The sequence below is a fragment of the Pithys albifrons genome, chromosome 2 (genome assembly GCF_047495875.1).
Source record: "Pithys albifrons albifrons isolate INPA30051 chromosome 2, PitAlb_v1, whole genome shotgun sequence".
NCBI classification, from domain to species: domain Eukaryota; kingdom Metazoa; phylum Chordata; class Aves; order Passeriformes; family Thamnophilidae; genus Pithys; species Pithys albifrons.
In genome coordinates this window covers 23,124,554-23,146,295 of record NC_092459.1, presented here as the reverse complement: position 1 = coordinate 23,146,295, position 21,742 = coordinate 23,124,554, and the positions used below count along the sequence as shown (strand labels likewise).

The 21,742-nt window shown below is 36.1% G+C and overlaps 1 protein-coding gene across 1 annotated transcript in view; it reads left to right on the top strand.

The window, feature by feature from the left end:
* The window catches only part of COL21A1 (collagen type XXI alpha 1 chain), a 100,072-nt gene that overhangs the window by 52,901 nt on the left and 25,429 nt on the right, over positions 1–21,742 (top strand). The window contains exons 13-17 of the mRNA XM_071547821.1: positions 945–998; positions 1,836–1,889; positions 3,406–3,459; positions 3,538–3,591; positions 7,970–8,023. Coding sequence (XP_071403922.1) covers positions 945–998; positions 1,836–1,889; positions 3,406–3,459; positions 3,538–3,591; positions 7,970–8,023 — 270 coding nt within the window. The remainder of the gene's footprint in view (positions 1–944; positions 999–1,835; positions 1,890–3,405; positions 3,460–3,537; positions 3,592–7,969; positions 8,024–21,742) is intronic.

The following is a 21,742-nucleotide window of genomic DNA, read 5'->3' as shown; positions in this document are numbered from 1 at the left end:
ATAGTTTACTATTCCTTCTTTATGATTGAAATATATTAAACAAATTGAAATATATTATTTAACAGAGAGTTAGATATTAACAGGGAAAAAACATTCTGATTGACCAAATATGATTTTGTGTTGGCCCTTTGTCCCATGTGAAATAGATCTTGCCTACTGAAACAAGCAACTAAGCTTGCTTCAAGTCAAGGACACAAGTTACAATTTAGCCTTTTATTGTAATTGCTGAAGGGAGCTTGCAGAAAAATTTTCAGTTAAATATCTTCAGCAACAACTGGAAAAGCTTGGAATTCCTGATACCTGACACTTCTGAAAACAATAAAAAGAATTGATGACTCGACGTGTCTTTTCAATTGCCAACTGCTTTTACCAATTTCTATTCCACTGAAATTAACAAAGTGCCAAAGTTGTTTTATTGCTGTATTTTGGTTAAATTTTGTTTATTTTTTAGAGAATGTACTTAATTCCTTATTTTTTAATACTTCTCTCATCCAGAGTAGGCTGTTGAGAAATTTCATAAGGTCAGAAGGTCTTTAATATCTTCAGTAAGAGGTCAAAGCAAAGCCATTCCAGGTTTAGGGAGTTTTCATATTCTTTGGGAATTAGGAATGGATGGTAAATTATCACAGGTCCCACAGAGGTTTTCAAAGCCTTTTTCATCTTGTCGAAGCTGAATTGCTGCTTTTGAATGTCCATAAGATTTATTGAGAAATTAAAGTAAAATTTATTCTAAAATATAATGATTGCTTGAAGTGTTTCTTTTTATGTACTGAAGCTTGTTTGAATATAACCAACTCTCATCAGTCATCATAGAAATATTATGAAGTTGATATGGTGATACATTGCATCTTTCCACTCTTTGTTGATCATGAGAATATGAATGTTATTATAGTATATTACCACTATTTAAGTTATAAGGATTTAAAATACATTTGCTCTTTTAGGGTGACAGTGGACTACCTGGATTTCCTGGATTACATGGGATGCCAGCACCAAAGGTTGAAAATAAACTGTTACAATGCTCTTGTGTTTCAACTTGCTCTATGGTTTAATTTAAGGGAAAAATAAGTCTATATACAATACTGTCAATGCATAACTACATAAAATCAGTAGATATGATGCTGAAATTTAGGGGACATGCATGCCATGGGATTTCATTACACAGATATCAAGCAACAGAAACCACCTGGTTTCTCATTTTTGTTCTGCTCTATGGGGTTTTATATTAATTACTTTGATTTTACTACTACTTAGAACGTTCTTCATCACAAGTAATGTGTAAAAAAAATAAAAATAATTATACAATTTTCTTTAAGTCTTCAATTTGAGTGACAGCATTTTGAAGGATAGTTCTGGTTTATCCTAGCAAGTTTAGTTCATATGTGTGTTCTCCAAAACACCATCCATCTTATCTCTTTTTCCTCTATGTGAGTACTCAACTGGATTTATTTCTTTGTTTTTCCAAATTTGTGTTTTAAACTTTTCAAATAAGGTCTTCAGAAAAGTGCAGCACTTTTCAAGAAGCTGAATTTTCAATAACGTTCCTACCTATATGGAATCAACCAGAGTCACAAAGTACCTTCCATAAAAGTAGAAACATTAAGACTGCATGTTGTGGATTTCCTCAGAGTCAGTGTTGAACATTCTGGGCTTCCTTGCTTCAGAGAGCTTGGAAAATTCAGAATTTGCATTTACTGTCTTGAGCATATTTTTAATATCACATGGAGCTCTTCCAGCTTTATTTTGAGTCTGCTATACATGTAAACTTTGCATATATGTCTTTGTATAACTACTTCTATTTTAAAAATTATCTTGTTCACACACATTTTGTCTAGGGGGAAAGGGGTCCTAAAGGAGATCAAGGAGTGCCAGGAATATATGGAAAAAAGGCAAGTGAACTTATAATCATAAATTAATGCAAAATGTTACTGGTATCTGTGATGGGGTGACATTGGCTGGCTGCCTGATTGCCCCCCCACCAACTCTCTCATTTCCCCTTCTCAGCAGTATGGTGGGAGAAAAGTGTGTGAGTCCAGGTAAGGGAGATGACCTGCCAGTTACTGTCACAAGCAATACAATGTCAACTTGGGGAAAATGAGTTGAATTTGATGACAACTAAAATAGGTTTGAATAGTGAGAAACAATGACAAAAACTAAAACACCTCTCCCACCCTGCATTTTCTTTGGGACAACTTCCATGCTTCATAGAAAGGGAAATAGGGAACAAGGTGAGCTGGGCAGTCCATAACAGCTCTCTGCTCTCTTTCCCTCTTAAATTTCTCCCATGCTTCAGTGTGATTTCTTCCCATGGGCTGCAGTCCTTCAGGAGAAATCTGCTTCTGCGTGATGTCTCCATGGGCCACAGCTTGGCTATCGCAGCTCTGCTGTGGTGCCCTCCACAAGCTGCAGGAGAATCTCTGCTCCAGCAGAGCACTCTGCCCTCTCCTTTGCTCCCTTTGATATCTGCAGAGCTGTTGCTCTCACTTTTTTCTCTCTCCTTACTTTGTCAGTGTCATGTTGTTGATCCTTTTTAAGTACATTTTCCCGAGATGCCCCACTCTGGTGGTTGGGTCGGAGACGCCTGTGCCCAGTATGGGACAGCCCCAGTGCCTGCACAGAGACCCCCGCAGCCCCCACTGCTGCAGCACTGAGGCATGGAAGCCCCATGGAACATAATTTGTATTTCTATTACGTGCATTCACAGATAATTTGATTCTCAAGTCATAACTCAAGGAAGTCTTCACTGTTGTTACAGGATGTAATTACATTAGTAATATGAAACTTGCACCCTGCTTATTTGCATATTTTGAAAACTGTCTTCATCCTTCTGTTAATGGATCAGTGTAATTCATTTTCACATGACACAAAATGCATATATATTTTACAAATAAGTCTATAAGGTAGCACAACATATATGGGGTATATGTAATAATCATATTGCAAAGAAGGCTGTACTTTTTAATATGTAGGAATGTATGTCTAATCAAACAGGAGAGAGGGAGAGGAGTAAGGCAAGTGAGGAGAGGAGCACATGAAAGGAGTGAGGCTGATAGCGGCCGCGAAGAGGGATGTTTTAATCTGTAATTTATATAAGCAGAGAGCATATTTTGGCCATCCAAGATAACAGTTACATTTTCACCTGTCCTTATATTTTCTTCATGTGTTTTTGGTCGAGAGTTTTATGCAATTTGAAAGACGGTCTATGTTTGCATTTCTTATTTTCATGCATATTTATATTTCTGTAATGGGGGAGTTATTAATTGACAGTTGCCTATGTTAACCAAGAAACAGATCTTCTGTACATTTTTTAAATTAGAAACAACATTCATTAATTGCAGGTTAAATATATTGAATTTGTGTCATAAACATTGAGTATAACTTACTTTGTGTTTGCTGTTTTTCTAGGGTTCAAAAGGAGAGAAGGGTGATACAGGGTTTCCAGGAATGCCTGGGCGATCAGTAAGTTTTATGAAGACAATTTGCCTTTAACTTTTGCTTGTTAATTTGCCTACTGATTACTGATAACTGTTGCTACAGGGAGACCCTGGCAGAAATGGGAAAGATGGATTACCGGGAAGTCCTGGTTTCAAGGTATGTAGAAATGCATATTTGTATTACACCAAAGTCTTTCATAGCATTGCTATTGGTCTAAATATACCCAGCTTATTATGTGGAGAATTACTGTAAATTAAAATAGCATAAGTAACTGGGAAATGCAGAGGTTTACTGCAGCAGTGAGCAGACTTCATTGTTTTCAGTTGTTTTGTGAGCAGGGGCAAATCTATTATTAAGAATGTATTAATGATTCTTAGAGATTGTTTGTACTTTGTCTCCCTTATCCTTTTGTGTTTCTCTAATTCTGTGTCTCTCTTAAAGAGATTTATAAACAAGCATACACTGCAGAACATAATTGCTTTTGAATGGACATGCAGAGAAGTTACGGGAAAACACCTTTAGTATTAGATTTATATTTATGTTTGTATTCATTTCACTGTGCAATGCTCTTCATATTGAATTTAGAACAGTTTTTCAAGTTGACTATGTATCTGTCTACTGTAAAAAAGACTACAGGATCTGATATTTCTATGATATATCACAGTGCGTGAGCTCACTGGCCGTTTTTCTTGCCAAACTGTTGCTTGTGCTGTTCTAAGTTATGAAAAGAAAGAGTTTAGCCATATCAGTTTTAAGTTCACAGAAAAAAAAATAATATGCAATGTAAATGCTCAGTTGAATTGACCTAAAGAAGCTTTTAAACAGCAGCTTTGTTCCTCTAATATTTTTCTTAGTAATAAGGGAATTATTTAGTGCTGCTCAAGAGTAATGTTTCTTCAGTGTCAAAAACACAACTGTACTTTTAAGTTCTTTTGTCTGAACTCCTATTGCTTTAGTTGGTGATGTGGATCTTCCATTTTGTGACCATGCTTGTCTAGAGCAGTTGGGAGTGCAGTTGGCATATCTGTGACATCTGCTGCAGCAGGGGGATATGACACAAGACTTGCGAGTTGAGACTTAAACCCTTCAGACAGCAGCTGCCAACAAGGTGGATCCAACAGGATCTCAGGCTCATTCTCTCAGGCTGAAGGGGAATTTGGGTCATCTCCTGGACTAGCCTCCTGCTCACAAATGGGGCACCACTGAATCCATAGCAAGTTCTCAGCTGGGACTTGGCAACCTCCAAGGATGGAGACTGCACAACTGTTCACCTTGTTCCATCCTTGAATGTCTTCATGGTGAAAAATAATTCACCCATATTTGGAGCAGGCAACGGCTCTACATGTCTGTGTGGTGACAACTGCGGGAAGCTCTTAGTAAATATAATAAATGGAGTTTCTAAAGTCACTAAGCTCCTGATTGTTAACTGCTATAACTTTTAAGACCTCACTAGTAAGTTTGAAGTCCTATTTGCTTCTCTTTGGGTAGCCCAGGTGACCTGTAAGTGCCAATTCAGAAGGACATAGGTCTCCTCTAGGTAGTACCTGCTAGCCCAGCATGAAGCTTTGGCTGCCCTAGAACACCTCAAATAGAACCTGTCATTTGTGGTGAAGTAGCTAAATCATACCCTCGATCACTGTAATGGGGTCTTAGTGCCCTTACATGTCCCTAGACAACTTTTGGGTGTACTTCTTGTTTTTTAACTGACCTTATATTTACACATTTAAAATACATCAGTAAAAGAAATTGTAAATTAATTAAGGGGAAAATTGTTATTGCACATTTTTCTTAAGTTAACTTCAGCAACCAACAGCAGATTATTGCTATGATACTAGAGTACTTTTTCTTAATTTTTGCTTGGTTTAGTTTTAAATACTGCTACATTAATTTCATTTTCATCTTCAAATCCCATTGCTACATGGTTACAAGTTGTCTTTATTAATATAACATATCTCTGACTCCTGCAAATACATCAAGCAAAGACAATTGAACTGACACAATTGAACTGTCTTGAAACACTCAGCTAAGTTCATGTCTATGGACATAGTAGCTTCCTATGTTGCCATTGAAGTCAGTGGAGGACTAAGTGGTAATACCAGTGAAGTCAAAGAGAGCAAGCTTGTAAGTACCAGTTCAGTTGTGTACATAAAAAGCCAGTCGTGCATTTGAAATGAATTAGTGTCTGAAGCATCCTAAGGCAGCTAAAAACTATGACATAAATTGTATGGAAAGCCAGTGCCTTTCTGGAGTGGGAGTATGTGATGGAATGGTGTTGATAGTGTCTTAAACATTGTCAAAAATCATAGAAAGACTTTTTGTCAAACTACAAGGAAGCAACTGCCTGTGTGCAACCACCAAAGCCTGACCAGAATTTCAACTGTGAAAGGGGACTTGAGATAATACGGTCGTCTAGTCATCTCAAGTCTGAGGAGAAGTAAACAAGGCCAAGGAAAGAAGAATGCGTCTGTGTGAAGAATCCTCCCTAGCTGAGCCCAAGGGGTGGTGGTGGAGAAGGATTTTGGGTGTGTGATGGCAAAATCTCTCCACACCAGAGTAAACCTCCCCACTTCCAAAAGAGCGCATACACATGGGCCATTCACATGAGAGGCAGCTGAGAAGGGGTCATAAACCATCAAAGACCCCCAAAGTACCCTCTCAAATCATTCCTGAGGCCTTCTACTACTAGAAGACTGGACGTGACCCAAGCAATGCAGCAAACCCAGAGTTTGTGGCAAGAGACTGCAAAGATTCCCTCCCACCCCCATCCCAGAGGAGGTGGCTGGCATCTCCCAAATATATATTAATCCACTGGACTCTTATGTTTTGTGGGACCCTCATCACCAAGAAGCCCAGAAGAGCAGAACCCATGGGACACTAAGGGGTTACACAGAGAGCTGATGCATTTTCTATTTTAATCTCTCACTGTCACTTTCTTTCTTCCCCCTCCTCCTTTTTCCTATTTGTTTCTGTCTCTCTTTCTCTGCCTCACATTTACCATTAGGTAAAACACCTGGTGATGTTTGCACCTTAATTCAGGCAGAGGCATTTCTAATAATTTTGTTAACCACATCATAACAGAGCAGGATGACAGACAAGGCATCCTTGGGTATCTCAGATATGACCAAATGTCTATGTACAGCTATTGGAACTCAGCTTCTGGGCCTGGTCTGCTGAATCAGTCCTCCATTAATTGTGCAGACTGGAATTCTGTTGTCTGTGGTAGGAGCTTAGTTACCTCCACAGATTTATTTCAAATGAGCCCTCCCTTATTTTAAATATATACATATATATATATATATGTATGTATGTATAAAGTACCCATATAGAGAAATCACTTCTAGGCTGGTGAAGAAATGCTCTGGTACTATAGAATGTAGAAAAAAAAATTAGGTGTTAGATTTTTTACTTTTCTGGTATTTGATAACATGGACAGGTAGTAGTCACAGTTATAACATTAACACACAATTTTAACTGTACTGGTGGCCATTTAGAGTGAAGCATTATGTTGCTAAAGGATTAATTTGGAGAATACTTTGATCTGCTTTTATGCTTGTAAACAATATACAGAGAATTCAGTATATTAGTTGTGTGAATGTGTGTACACTTAAACTGAAAGATATTTTCTGAACTATTTTCTTAATTTAATTATCGTAGTACAAAAAAAATTGACATGCTCATTAGTTTTTATTGATTTTATAAATAGCTAACAGAAGCCATGTTCTTCATTCAAACATTTTGTCTGCTTGACTTCACCATCTGCTTGCTATAAAACATTGTTTCATTCTGGGTCTGTAATCAAATTCAGAGCAGTAACAAACATGCTGTCTTTGAAGGAAATTTCTGTTGGAGCTTTCCTGTTTTTTTACAATATTCATTCCAGGAAGGAAAGTGGAAAAAGCATAGCTTGAAACCCAGATGCTGTCCATTGTAACTTCAAGTCCAGTTTTTATAATTTTAAATTTATTATTGCTTGGTTATTTATATATGTATACACACTCTATCTATCTATCTATCTATCTATCTATCTATCTATCTATCTAAAATTGATCTTTGCATTTGTTTTAATTGCTTTTATTTCTGGAATTATTCAAATTTTCAGGATTTTTTAGTATTATACATATTTTGAGTAAGGTCATAAAGATTTGTTAATTTCTGGTACTGGTGTATTCTGAAGTGCTTTGAAATATTTTTCCAGACGTAGCTGTACTAACAATTAGACAGTATCACTTTATTAATATTTTATGCATTTCCTCAACCAGAAATTGCTGTGCTTATTCAAAGGACAATTGTCATTCATCTCTTATTGCAAACTCTTTGACAGCTGTCTGTTGGACACAGCATGAGGGAATATCAATTGACAACACTTCTTACTATGTTTTAAACTGTTTTCAAGAGATGCTTATTTGCTAAAGCCTGATTTACATGTATTGGGTTGACATTTTATTTATATTAAAAATAATAATTTACTGTTTCAAATAATTATTTTTATTATGTAAAGGAAGGTATTTTCTTAAGTATTTTTTTTATTTTAAAGGGAGAAGTTGGACAGCCTGGATCTCCAGGCCTAGAAGGACATCGAGGACAGCCTGTAAGTGATTAAACTTCTGACCTAACCTTATGTTCTGATTTGTTAGGTTTTTTGGGATTTTGAGGCTTTTTTTAGTTAATGGCTGTTATACTCCATGTTTCACTCATATTGATTTGAATTGGTTGATACATTCTTTTTTTTAAAGTGTTGCCTATTTTCTGCTGTCTTCAAATTTGATTTTATTAAAAGAAATAAACAAACCATTAAAGTCAAAGACGCCTTAATTATATTGCTGTTACATATACTGATATGTATATATGTTATAAAATTGTCTCATTGACTTCTTTCCTGTTGATATTATTAGATGGGTGGATTTTAATAATTACTTACACAAGGAAGGATTCTGGATGGTTTTAACTCTCATTTCTGCAACATGACTTAGCTTCTTTCATATACTTGTTAATGGCACTTTTAAAGTTTATTTTTGTCCAGCTTTATTGGTCTTTTACTTCCCTGCATCATGTTACACTGTTCATCTTACTTGTATCTCTGCTTTTCTTGGTTAGCTGAGGACCATGCTGCTGCATTTTTGTTTTGCTTATTTCCAGAGACGGTTCCTCTACTGGTATTTGGGCAGCTACTCAGCGCAGCTCATTTTATCTCCTCTTTATGTCTGATAGCTTGGCTTTGTCCTTCTTGTTTCCTTGTTTCTCTCTTTAAGAGCCAGCAGGCTGCTTGAAGTAGATGAGCCAAGATATCTGTAGAAATAGCTGAGACCTTTGAGTGCTGAGAGACAGCCAGCTGTCATCAGTAATTCTTCTGTAGGCCAAGAGCAGTAAGCAGAGTTCAGTTGGTGGAACACTGCTTTCCACATGAATTACATTCTGCATTACATTTTGAGCTGTAAGACAAGGAGATACAGCTTCATACATACAGCAGAAAGTTTGTGGTATTGAATCTGAAGAGAGGCAGTGTATGTTACATGGTACTGAAATCTGGTAGAGAGTTTTGAAAACTGGGAAATAACACTTCCAGCTGAAAATCCTCAAACTCTTTAATTTAAATTTTTTATACATTCACAAAAACATTCTAAAACTCTATAAGTAGACTGCAAAACACTGGGAAATCATTCACAGGAGACCTTATTCACACTTGGCTAGCTTAAGTGGAACACACATAATATCTCTCTGGCTTTATTTTTCCCTCTTTTTTTCTATCCCAAATAATTGTGAAGTGTTTTAACCTTTTACAGTCTCTGGTATCTTCATATGTAAGAAAGACTGAAATTAAAAGTCATAAAATACAACCAAAGGGGTTTTGGGTTATTGTTGACTAGCACACCATAACAAATATGTTGAGATAAAAATGAATTGTTCCTAGCCTTATTTTGTCTCTTTTCATTTTCACAAAACAAAAAGTTTGTTGGTCATTGTGGTTTATAAAAAAATTAATCAAAAAAAATGGAAGGGAAAAAGCATTTCTGACTCAGGGAAAAGAAAATATTTAATATTCTAATAGCTCTCTTTCTGATCCGATAGCATTGGTTAAGTATTACCTGTATCTACTAAAGACGTGTATTTTGGTTTAACATTAATATAAACATGTCAAAATACAGTATTTTAAACAGCAATGTAAACTCATCCCTTAAGTTCCATAATTTTGCTTTAAAGAGACATTGAGTGACAGATTTAAGATATTAAAATAGCTAAGAAGTCTTTGAAAATCACAAAATAATAGAGTCTTCCAATATATAAACAACTACAAAAGGTTTAAACAGTCCTAAAAGGACAGGCCATATTACATTGTATTCTTCATTTATAATCAGTGGAGGTACTGAAGAGCAGAATGTCTACATGCTCACCATGAAATTGTCTCAAGGTAAACAGTGGAAGACGTAAGACACTGAGTCATCCCTGCTCATCTGCCCCCACTGCTGATGGAGCATGAGACTGCATGTGCAAACAACTATTTAGAGGCTGGAGGAAGAGCAAAGGGCATTTCTGTGCAGCCACAGGTGTGTTTGGGCTGTGGAAAATGGAAGCTATCCTCAGCTGTGGGAGACATGGGCTCCCCTATTCAAGTTGAGGGTAACTGGCTTTCATCTCTTGGAAAGTGAGATGAATCACTGGGAGCTGTGAGGGATGTCGTGTGCAATTTATTGTTTCTGTTGTTCCTATTGTCCTCCAGTGTATATTTGATACATAACACTTAAATGACTCCTCTCTGCTTCTCTTCTGTGGAATTCAGTGTGATGTTCTCTGGTGGAATACCCTAGGAGTTATGGCACTCCTGTGGAAGAGAGGGATTGAACACCGCTGTGCCCTCCGTGTGAAAGCCAAATAGGCTGCCTAAGCTCAAGGCAGGGTTTGGATATTACTGTTGAAACTGTTTGAGTCTCTGCCATTAACCAGCCACATACACCTGTGGCCCTGGAACAGCTCAGCAGATTTCATGGATAACACCCCAAATGTACCTGAAGACAGTCTTTATTTCTTCTATTCAGCCACATTACTGTTAGACATGGCCTAATTTCTTATCTTTTTAGAAATAGCCAGCTTATGATCCCCCGTGATTTAACAAATAAAAAGATCATAGTTCTGAAATGAATTTGTCTTGAGACAACATCTGAGGGGCAACTGTGTAGGATAGAGCACACAGTTGAACTGAACTCCCATTGCCTCCAGCCTTTACGCGCTGTGGTAATTTTTTGGGCAGACTACTTTCTGCTATATTATTACTATTATTAATCTCCAAAATTATAAACAGGAAGAAGGAGGTTGTAAAGCTAAGTAAATAATTCCATGTCATGTGGTTGTTTTCCCTCAGTAGTAGTATTCGGAACTTAACTTGACTGGGCCATCCCAGTTCTACCCACTCTGTGTAAGAGTAATGTGACAGTATGGACAGAATAATTTAGATAGCATTTAGTAAAGGTAGTAGTCAAGCTTATTTTGCTGATGACAAAAAAAGGCCATGCTGTCACTTGAATAGTCTACTGGCTAGTCATCTGTCTTACTGATGACAAACTGTTTTGATAAATAGGGTTTATTTCAGGGTCCCACTTTTCAAATATAGAATAAAGCAAGATTTATTTGAGCTTAATTTCAACCTGACTGTCCTTTTTTAACATATGTATAGTTTTGACAGAGTCTGGTTTCAGTGGAAGCTGCTTGTGTTTACAATTATGCAGATGGAGGCTCTGAAGTGAGTGCTTGTGGGTAAAACTGGCAGGACATTTATAACACTCTTCTAGGCCTAGCTCTCCTGCCACAAATAATACGTCTGAGCATTTGCAACTGCTCATGTTTACTGTCCAGAAAACATATTTTTCAGAAATACAGCTGGAAACACTTAAAATAGTAGAGTTTGCCCTCAATATTTAGGTCACATCACAAGACCTCAGATGTGGCCTCATTTGTGCCAGTGATAGCAACACACCATGACTTTCAGCTTCTGACTTGACTCCCACTGTTATACCTATCCTCCTGGTTTGTCTGTTGATCTTTCATAACTGCATCAGGAATGCCAGATCTAGATCAATGCATTCCCTGGAAATATCTGTGTTTTATGCTAGGTAATGGTAGCAGAATTCTTTTTGAAATATGTTCAAGATACATTGCAAGATACAAGAGAAGCTGCAGTATTTTATTCATAAAACAGAAGTCCTGAAAATAAACTGGTATAGCCAGGTATCCTGTATGTTTTGAAAGCAAACCCACAGTTGATGTAATTCTACTGCATCTGTAGCCCTGCTGAGATTGATAGAAACAGGAACCCAAGAGAGAAGATTCCTGACTTAGTTATATAGTAGTATGCAGAACAAAGTATTTACTTTGTTACTCATTTCCTCTCTCTGTCCCGTAATGTTTTACTTGATGCACTTTATGTTGATGTTACGGTGGTTTGTACTAGTTTTAGTTAAGAAGATGACATTCACTCAACATTTGTTTTTTATATTTGTATTTACATACTGAGTTATGAAATACTTTGGAAAAAAACAAACCTAAAAACTGGATTGTAAATCTATACAATAGGTCTCGTGAAAAAAAATTCTTTCTGAAAGTGTTACTTTATTTTTTCATGCAACTAGTCTGATTATTGTATTTCTATTTTTAATCTCCTAGTAGATTAAAAAACAAAGATCTTGTATTTCTGGTGCTCAAAAGTTCATAAGTTGTGTGAATTTATTACCTGTGGAAATGTTCCATAGAGTACTAGATACTCATTTATATCACTTTAAATTAGACACTTCTATAAAAGAGCACTCTCTTTGTAAGTAGTATATAAAGAAGAAATTATTTACTATCAGTTTTTAAGAGAAATGTGATTAGGAGACTCAAGAAACTGGTTGTGTGAGACTGTCAAAATTCTTAACTTTAGATCTGATAGTCATGGTTTTCCACTAGTCTGAGATGCCTCGATAGTAGGATCTGAATGCGGGCCATTGACTTGAGAGTTGGACTCGATGATCCTTGTGAGTCCCTTCCAACTCAGAATAGACTGTGATTCTGTGAACTTTAATGGCCTGTTTTTCAAAAGTGTCAGCATTGCAGGCATATTGGATGTACAAACTACTGTTTTCTCTGCAGGTGATGTCTTGTGGGTCTCAAAAGAATACCTTATTTCTTATTAAAAATTCTGATATTTACCTCTAAATATGTATAAAGTGAAATTGTTATTTGGGTGAGGTGGGGTTTTATACGTAATCAACTGACTTTGGTAGGCATATGCTATTCACAACTATTTCTTTACAAATAGGTTTGGTTAATTGAATTAGCTTTTTCATGATTTCTTCTTTACTCCTTCTAATTTCTAAATTGTTGAAGTAGACAGGGCAGAGTCTTGCTGAGGACTTTCAGAGTGGTAGAGCTACTATAACAGATGTTGTGAGTCTTGTTCTCACTTGAGGAAGGGGAGATGAGAGTTTGACTGCACTATACTTTTGGCAATCATTTGTTAATTACATAGTGCTTGCTTTAAGCTCAAACACAGTTTTTAGACAATGCAGGTTTTCCTGTTGAGTATAGCTTTTAGGTTTTTTTTTAGATGGATTTATTTTTAGCAGGCTTAATTTGCACTGGAGGATTATCTTCATTCTGACTAACACCTAGATTAATTCCATACTACTTTTACAGCGGAGTTAATTGAGGTTAAAAAGGTAAATATGGGAATGGTGCTGTAATGAAACAGGTAATTAAAGACTTCTAGAACTTCAGGCAGGTTAATCTGAGTTGGTTTATTATTCCCAGTTGACAGCAGTGATATAAGACATGACAGTATAGTTGCTGATCCAAAGCATATTGAAGTAAATGGAATGATTCCCATTTAATTCAAACTGGACTGGGGCCACAATAAATGCTGTAAGAAACTTGGACTCACTGACCTAACAAAGTTGGAAAATAATGCCTGCTTTTTAAGTTATAAAGCTAACAGTTCTCTCCTATCTAATTCTCACTTGCTGACTGTTCATCATGATTTCTAATTTTTAAATTTCTTTCCTCACACAGCATGCAATTATATTATTTATATTAATTTTCTATAATTGTAGTATCTTTTTGGTTTTGTTTTGTCTACAAGATTTGGGAAGGTTATTTGTTCTTTTTTTCAGTTAGTGCCATTTTAACTTTTATGACTTTGGAAAATCAAGCACAGAAGAGGTGGCACACCTTGCTGTCACTTTTTTGAGACTATTTTATAAACACAATGTTAACAAAGAGAATTTCTTAAAAGTTGAAAGGAAATATGGAAGAAGCTCTAGTTGTAAACGTATTATGGGCATGAATGGTGTGTGCTATAAATAGTTATAAAAGGGTACTCAGAGTATTCTATTTTCGGCAGACGTGACCTTTTGATGGCTACTCTGGCACTTTCCTTACTAACTCATATACTGATAGAAGTTAGATGCTGGCATTCCTCCCCCATTTGCAGCTGAATTGTGAACATAGTATAGAAATACCTCTGGCCAATATGTTGTACCAATTTAAAATCTCCCTATTGGCTTGATGAGCTATATTACAATAAACAGATGCTTGTCACTTGTTAAAATGTATCTTAATAATTTTTTAATCTTTCATAAGTTAAAAAAGTCTGTTAAAACAATGTGATTCTGTAAGAATTATCCTGCAGTGAGCACTTGAAGGTGCAGCTTTGTTAAAGAGTGCATTCACTGTCTTCTAAGAACAAAATTAGTGGTAGTGATTGTTTATATTTCATGACTGATTTCAGTGAGTTAGTCCTGTTTGTACACAAAACCACAAGTCTAATTTCTTCTGTGCATTAAAATAATTTTCAGTACTTATTGGACATTTTCATGTAGAGGCGTTAAGCTTGATATTATACTTGGTTATCTGTACTAAAAAGTGAGATGTAGTGCTTTGGTATAAGCTTATTCTGTTCATAGGGTAAGACACATGTTGTTCCACCTGTGTTTTTTCCCACTGAGGAAATGATAATATTCACCTCATACTGTAGCTTCAGCCTTCAGCTGTCATGTTCTCAGCTTGGCTTAGATGGAGTCTGGTGATCTGGTTTGAAAATAAGAGCAAATCAACTTGGCAGTTAAATGCCGCCCTGACATCCAATCCCATCAGATCTCAGAAGCTAAGCAGGGTCAGCCCCGGTTAGTACTTAGATGGGAGACCTCCTGGGAATACTGGGGACTGTAGGTTCTAGTCCTGAGGACTTCACTGTCACCGTCCAAGCTCACTTGGCCGTGGCTGATGAACCTTAGGAGTTAAAGGGCGGGGCCAGTTCTGCACATGCTGTGCCTCACCTAAAACATCCACTGCACAGGCTCGAAGGACACACCCACGTGGAGAGAACCCTTCCCAAATCATTGTTCATGAAGCCTAGCCATGATGATCATGGATGTATACATTACACATCAGATATCCTCTCTCATGGGAACATTCATCAAAAATACACACAAATGTTTGTCCATTTACATGCTTGTACATTTAGGAAACTAAAGGCTTTCACATCAGTGCCAGACACTGCAGTATGCAAGCACTTACAAACATTACCATCATTTTTTTTGAGCACTGGGAACTAACTTTTCTTGGTATTAACATTGCAGTAGGCCTTTTTGTAGAGATTTTTTTTGTATTTGTACATTATAACTATACAATTTTATTTAGTGTATATTTAAGTGGGAAGAAGTCAGTTGACTGTAACTGATTATTGAAAAGCATTTTTGATGAATTATGTTATTTTGAGCAGATATCTCTCCAGTATATTAGTTAATATACTACAGCTTGGACCAAAAAAAAAAAAAGACATTCTTAAGAATTAGTAGGCTGGAGATTTTTGAGAAGTTGAATGGACAAATCCACACAATGGTAATTTGGTCCTGTATTCTTTGTCAGAAATTTATTTTCTCACAAATATCAGTTAAAAATGTGATTGTTTACTGGATTGGCTTAAATTAAAGAATTAATATCATCGTTCTGTGTGTGTGTGTGCGCACACATAATTGGTTAGTTAACCTGCTAAAAAGTGAGTAAGTACTAAAGATCTTGACAGATCTAAAGTGCTTAACATTCTTTGACATGTAACATTTAAAAGACTCATTTGCATTCTTTTGGATCCACCTGATATCAATAATGATACTTAGAGCGTTCCTGAACTTGTGTGCTAATTTCATTCAGTCAAGAAAGGCTTTTCTGAAGAAGAGGAGGCTTGAAGAATGTTTGGTATATGTTGTATATTGGGCTGGTGCCTGACATTTTAGTGCCAGGAAAGTTCATGCTTATATTTACAGTAAACAGTGTTTCACATTTGCTAATTAATCTTGAAACAGCAACATCTCTCCTTTATTCTTGCCTTACAGTTTTCTTAACTCCCTCAGTTTTCAAGGAACATGTCAAGACACTGTCAAATCCTTCAGTAATATAGATAACACATTGGAAATTACATCTTTAACAAAATAGATTTTGTCTATTCCTGAGCAGAAAGATTATGCCTGGAATCAGAAAAATAAAAATACGCTTGGTGAAATAGTTAAGAACTTGAATGAACTTCTGACAGCCAGGGTACCCAACAGTTCCTATTGGGTAGCAGCATCATCACGTGTTTTTTGCCTGAATTACATATATATGCATGACCTTTTAACCAAAATACAATATGACAAAGTATTTGAAATATTACAGTTTTTCAGTTTATTGGGAAGAGCAAAAAATGAAAAAAAAAGTTCTTTTGTAAAGGAAAGAGTATTTCACCAGTAAACAACCCATTTGTGGATTTAAAAGGAATTAAAACCAGGCAAGATATAATATTTATTTTTTCTTTTTTATTTAATTAAGTTTCAAAAATGCCAGCTTTCATATTTGTATGTTAGTCTATGCTAATTTTCTACTTTCAAATGTGTTTCAGTCATAAGATATAAAATTCCTCAGCTTTCAGTATCTACACTAATAGAATTGGAAATATTTTAGTAACAATAAATGATAATTTGAACAGTAGGTTTTATGCAAGAATACAAGATATAGAACATATTAATTTAGTTTACCAGATTACAAATAAGAATGCCCTTTCTGTATTGCTTTCATCTGTAATTCACAAGATTATTGCTCAGCAGCTGTGTTCAATAACACACAAAGTGTCATATCTGTTAGACCATTTTATACTGCAAAATGCAGTGATATGTGCCTGTCCTAAGTGACTAAACACTGTGCTTACTGCAGGTTTTCAATGTGTGAGGTCTCAGAAGCAAGCTATGGAAAATCAAGATGGATTTGGATTTTTTGGCTTTGTATTAACATATGCTCCAAAATGGAAATATTTTGAATAAATTCAAAATTCAGACCAAACTTTTTAAACAGTACACTGGTAATCCTACATAGTCATGGCAATGCTATAGGAGCTAATGCTTCACAGTACAACTTCATATTTCATTTTTAGGCACACACAGTATTGCTTCCCACTCATTTGTATCATTGCATTTTGACATAAGAGTAGTATTAAGTGTGATTTGTATCTTAGTAGTATGATTCAAAGATGAATTCCTAGATATATTGAAATGCTGGTCTGTTGAGGACAGGAATGTGGTGTTTTAGGTTTATAAGAAAGTGTTCTTGTCTTTGTAGAAATGGTAATCACAGACTCTCTCTATCACAGATTATTTTGAGTTGGAAGGGATCCACAAGGATCATTGAGTCCAACTCTTAAGTCAATGGCCTACATAGGGGATTGAACCCATGACCTTGGCGTTATTACAACCAAGTTTAAACCAACTGAGCTAATCTCAGGGTGTCTCTTTTAATATTCATGCTAAGGCATAATCAAAAGAAAAGAGGTCTGAATGCCTTTAACACATCCCCTAAATATTTCTATCTTCCTTTCCTAATACATTATGAACACTAAGAATTAGCATTTTCATTTACAGATTGAATAAATATCTGCTGGAATTTCCAGTGACTCTGAAGACTAAACAGAAACTTCCCTCAGTTGATTGCTGTACTTAGAAACCAGACACAGAGAGTAAGCTATGAATGAAGAAGACACTCAGACTGTAGCATACATAAATATTTATTATCTCTGTTGACTTCCTTTGCACAATGCTGTTCTATTCTGTGCTTCACAACATGTTTATGGCAAGTTTCTTAACCACAAGGAGAAAGAGGTTTACCAAAAGGATGTTTGGCTTTCCTTCCTCTGATCCAACCTCACCAGCATAGTAACATGGTAGCTGATTTACTAGCTAATGACCATTTTTCTTCAACATGGGAGAAGCCAGAGAAAACACTTGGACCTGTGTCCTCAGAAGGTTTGAGTTACAGCCTGCTGTGTTCAGAGTGAGGACATGAAGCAATCTAACTGTAACTCCTTCAGACCTCTAAGTGCTGTACCTGGGCATCAAATCTGCTGTCTGTATTCTGATAATTATCCAGAATGGTTTTCATTTTATTTCATATAGTCAAGTAGACATATTTAGTCTATTTCTTTGATATGGTTGTTCTTTGATATGAAACTAATATCTGCATAGCATTATTCATCCCATCATTAAATATTTATCTCAATTAAAAGCAGTCATTTTCTTTTGCAATTGCCCTTTTGTTTGGGCTAGGTTAGACAGTTCAGATTTTTAGATTAATTAAATTTAGTTGAATTGAACCTCTCCAGAAAATGTGCAAGAGAAAAACAAGCAAACAACTTAAAGCACGGCTTCCTTGTTAGTTTTGTGTTCAAGTGGTAAGTGGGCTGTCAAAGTAGTTGCTTGTTATGCTTCTTCCATGTGTCCTTCTCGATCAATTGCATTGCGTTGTTCTTGTGCAGGGTCATGACAGTTGTTCAAGATAGATTGTCACATGCTTTGTAGTGTAGAGCTAAGAAAAGATACAGAGAGGTTAAGTAAAGGAGATCTGCAGTATTTGTGAGCCTTACAAATCCTTTAATCAGAAAAAATGCATTAGGATTGCTTCTGCTCAATCATCTTGCTATAAAGAAGGTGATTGCTTTGTAACTGGGATCAGTTGGTTCACTTCACTGTAGGAAGTGGTGAAGAAGTTCCTATCCACAAAGAGCTTAAAATGTGAAATTGAAAAGCTGATATTCAAATCTCTAGAAAATTTGGGGAAGTTTGATACAGTTAGTGTTTTCATTTTTAATCCTTAGGTATGAAAATTACTGTGACTTGAAGCTATGGAAAGTCCTGTCAGAATACAATCTGGCTTCTTATCCATAAGCAAACAAAACGCTAAACAATCTTTAATCAGAGTGAATTTAAATCCATTTGTCCAGTTTAACTAATGTTCCAACTAGTATTATTTAAACCATTTAAGACATAACCTTTGGCTCATATTGTGAAAATTAATTTTTGCTTTAGTAATTGGTTTTAGTGATTAAATTTAGTCTTAGTGATTGCTGTAGGGTCAAGGTGTGATATTCTTTCTTTGTGCTCTGAAAGGTTTTGGTCCCAATCTCTGCTCCAACTTTTCTGAGCTATTCTTAAACAGGTAATAACTGCCAAACAGACTCAGACTAAAGGAATTATCCAAAACTTTTTCTCTGAGAATGGATAGAAGTGTGTAGAAAATGTTTTTTTCCCACCTGTTTTTTACTGCCAGATTCTGTCTGTCAGAGCTTTGGGGAATTCCTCAGCCAAAAATGCATGCTAGCCCATCCTACTTAATAGCCAGTAGTGGACCAGTCCTCTAGGAATTTTAGCCCTTTTTGGAACACAGTTTTACTGCTGTCTTTTGCTGCATCCTCTGACCACTTTCACAGTGTGCACCATATGGGAAACAAAAAAACCCCAAACAAAATGATTTGTTGTTAAACTTACTCCCTTAATATGGGAAAGGGATATGGTTGAAAATTGTGTCCTTCTGCATCTGTGACCTGTGTGAACAGAAATTGTTGGGTGCAAGGAGCAGATCAACAGCCTTTGAGGTGGCTCTGCCATCGTCCGTGTGCCCTCTCATGTGTGCAAGATGGCTTGAGCAGTGTGACCTGTCATAGGTTTTTCTCCATAACTTTAGTAGTGGAGAAATTTTAAAGCATTTTGGAGGCATGTAACTGCTTGAGAATCAGTGTGTTTACATGAAAGTGACAAACATGGTTTGGTTTTTCAGATTTTAGAAGTCTGTAAGTTTTGTAGATAGATTGGATGTTGGTTTTCACAATGTCTAAGGCTGGTTACCAGCATGATAGGCAAAGGAAGTGCATCGTGATTCACTTGCAGGGCTGGGAGCTCCAATTTTGGCTGTCCACCTTTGGATCCACAAAGATTTGACAGGTCTGATACTCATATTATATTGTAGGTTGTTTACAAGAAACAGTGACACCAATTTCAGCCTGTGACAAGATATACAAAGTTTTCATTTTCTGTTAGTATTTCCAGCTTTCAAATGACAGTTTTCCAAGGTCTATTTTGTTGGCAATGCAATAGGGGTCACCCTGTTCCACATTTAACATGTGTGTTCTATTTCTAATAACTGATTTGCCAAAGAAAGTGTTTGAGAACTCTGGTCTTATAATTTCAGAGATCTTTGTAATGCTTTTTCCTTTCCTGAATTTAATTTAAAGCTTCTACGCTAGTCTGGTGGATAGTCATTATGTCTGTGGGAATGCTTCTTTGTATTTAGCCTTTTTTTTTTAATGAATTCCAACTATTCAGTAGTAGCATATGGGGCTTCACTGAATTTCTTTTCCATATATTTTGTTACTTTGCCCAGTAGAAAGTTTTATACATTATCTAAATTTGGTTTGTGTCTTTCATTTATTAGGATTATCAAGGATTTGCTGTAATCTTTTATAAAGTATTTTGACTTTTGTACTTTCATAAAAATTATGACTTGACTTCTACATTTTTTGCATGCCCCCAGTAAATCTCTCATATATCACCAAGTATGCTTTTTCAAGTAAGGATCAGTAATGCATAAACAGTTTTGTTTTTCAGGTGTTTAAAGGGATCCTGGGAACACGTGAATAGATAGATATCTTTTGTGAATCTCTTTCTATTGCTATAATTCATGTAATGCCCTTCAGTGTCTTCCCAGAATCAGAATTGCAGATTTTTGTGAGTGAAAGGAACCATTTGTTTGAAACATAATTCAGAGAATGCATATACACTAGAAAAGCCATTTTTTATCAGAAGAAAATAAGATATAAAGATAATTATACTCATGTTCTCTACATCTGCTTGCAGAAGTGACTGGAAAGCAGTTTGCTCATAACAGAAGAGCTTTTGGAAATACTCTATAATTTTCCACCTTTCAGAGATAGAATTTTATGATTATGGGTATGTTACTTGTAGTCTAGAAACTCCTAGTTCCCATACTGTCCTATGAGGCACTGAAGAGCGAGAGATTATTCAAGACAGTATCAGAAAATAGAGAGTAGAATAAGCTAATAAATACTCATTTAAAGAGCAAAATAGCTTTTGTTTTGTTATGAAAAATGTTTTTACACGTGGTTTCTTCTGCTGTTTGTAAGCATAAAATTAAACATGAGTGGGATTCAAATAATCCATGATACTAGCTAGAAAATCTGTGAAATATTTTGAGAAATGTAGCTTCTTTCCTAAGTAAAAATGCTTACACCTAGTTGATCTGTATACAATGCCTCAGGCAATTTCCTTAATGGATTTTTTGTGGAACTGCACGGAAGAGAATCCAGCTGTTTAGTATAATCCAAAAAAAAAATAGACACCTCATGATTAAAAAAAGCTACAAGAAAAATTTTCCAGGGACTGTAAAACCATGTTCCTCTTACAGTTAAATCCATTATATCTGCCAGATATTATCAAAGAAGGGAAGATTTATTTAAGTTGCTAAAGCTGGGATAAAATAGAATATTTATTCAGAATTTCATAAATGTCATAATTTAAGCTTGCCATCAAAATAGAAACAAATTCATACTTTTGCGTGTTCTGAAGTTGCAGTGTTATGTGGAACTTCAGCTGAGGAAGACTGCATCCATTGATTTAGTTGCATAGGGACATGAGCTTCAGTCTGCAAAGAAACTTTAGACAAACAAGTAGACATCAAGGTGTGTGGGAGTTGGTTGTTTAGGCATTGGCACCACAAGCCATTGGAGTTGTGCCAAGGCAACTGCAGCGTCTGGCAGGCACGACACAGTTTTCAGAGCAGAGGGATATCTTTTTCAAAGCTTAGATAGGCTATCCCACAGCACCTTCAGTGACACCAGAGATGATTTCATTTAGCTTTATGGCATTCAAATGTCACTTTAGATCCCTGCAGTACCCTGCACATCCTCCCCAGCTTTGTAACCAGGGCTTAGAAAGCTGACAGGCTTCTAGGTACATGTAGGTGACACAGG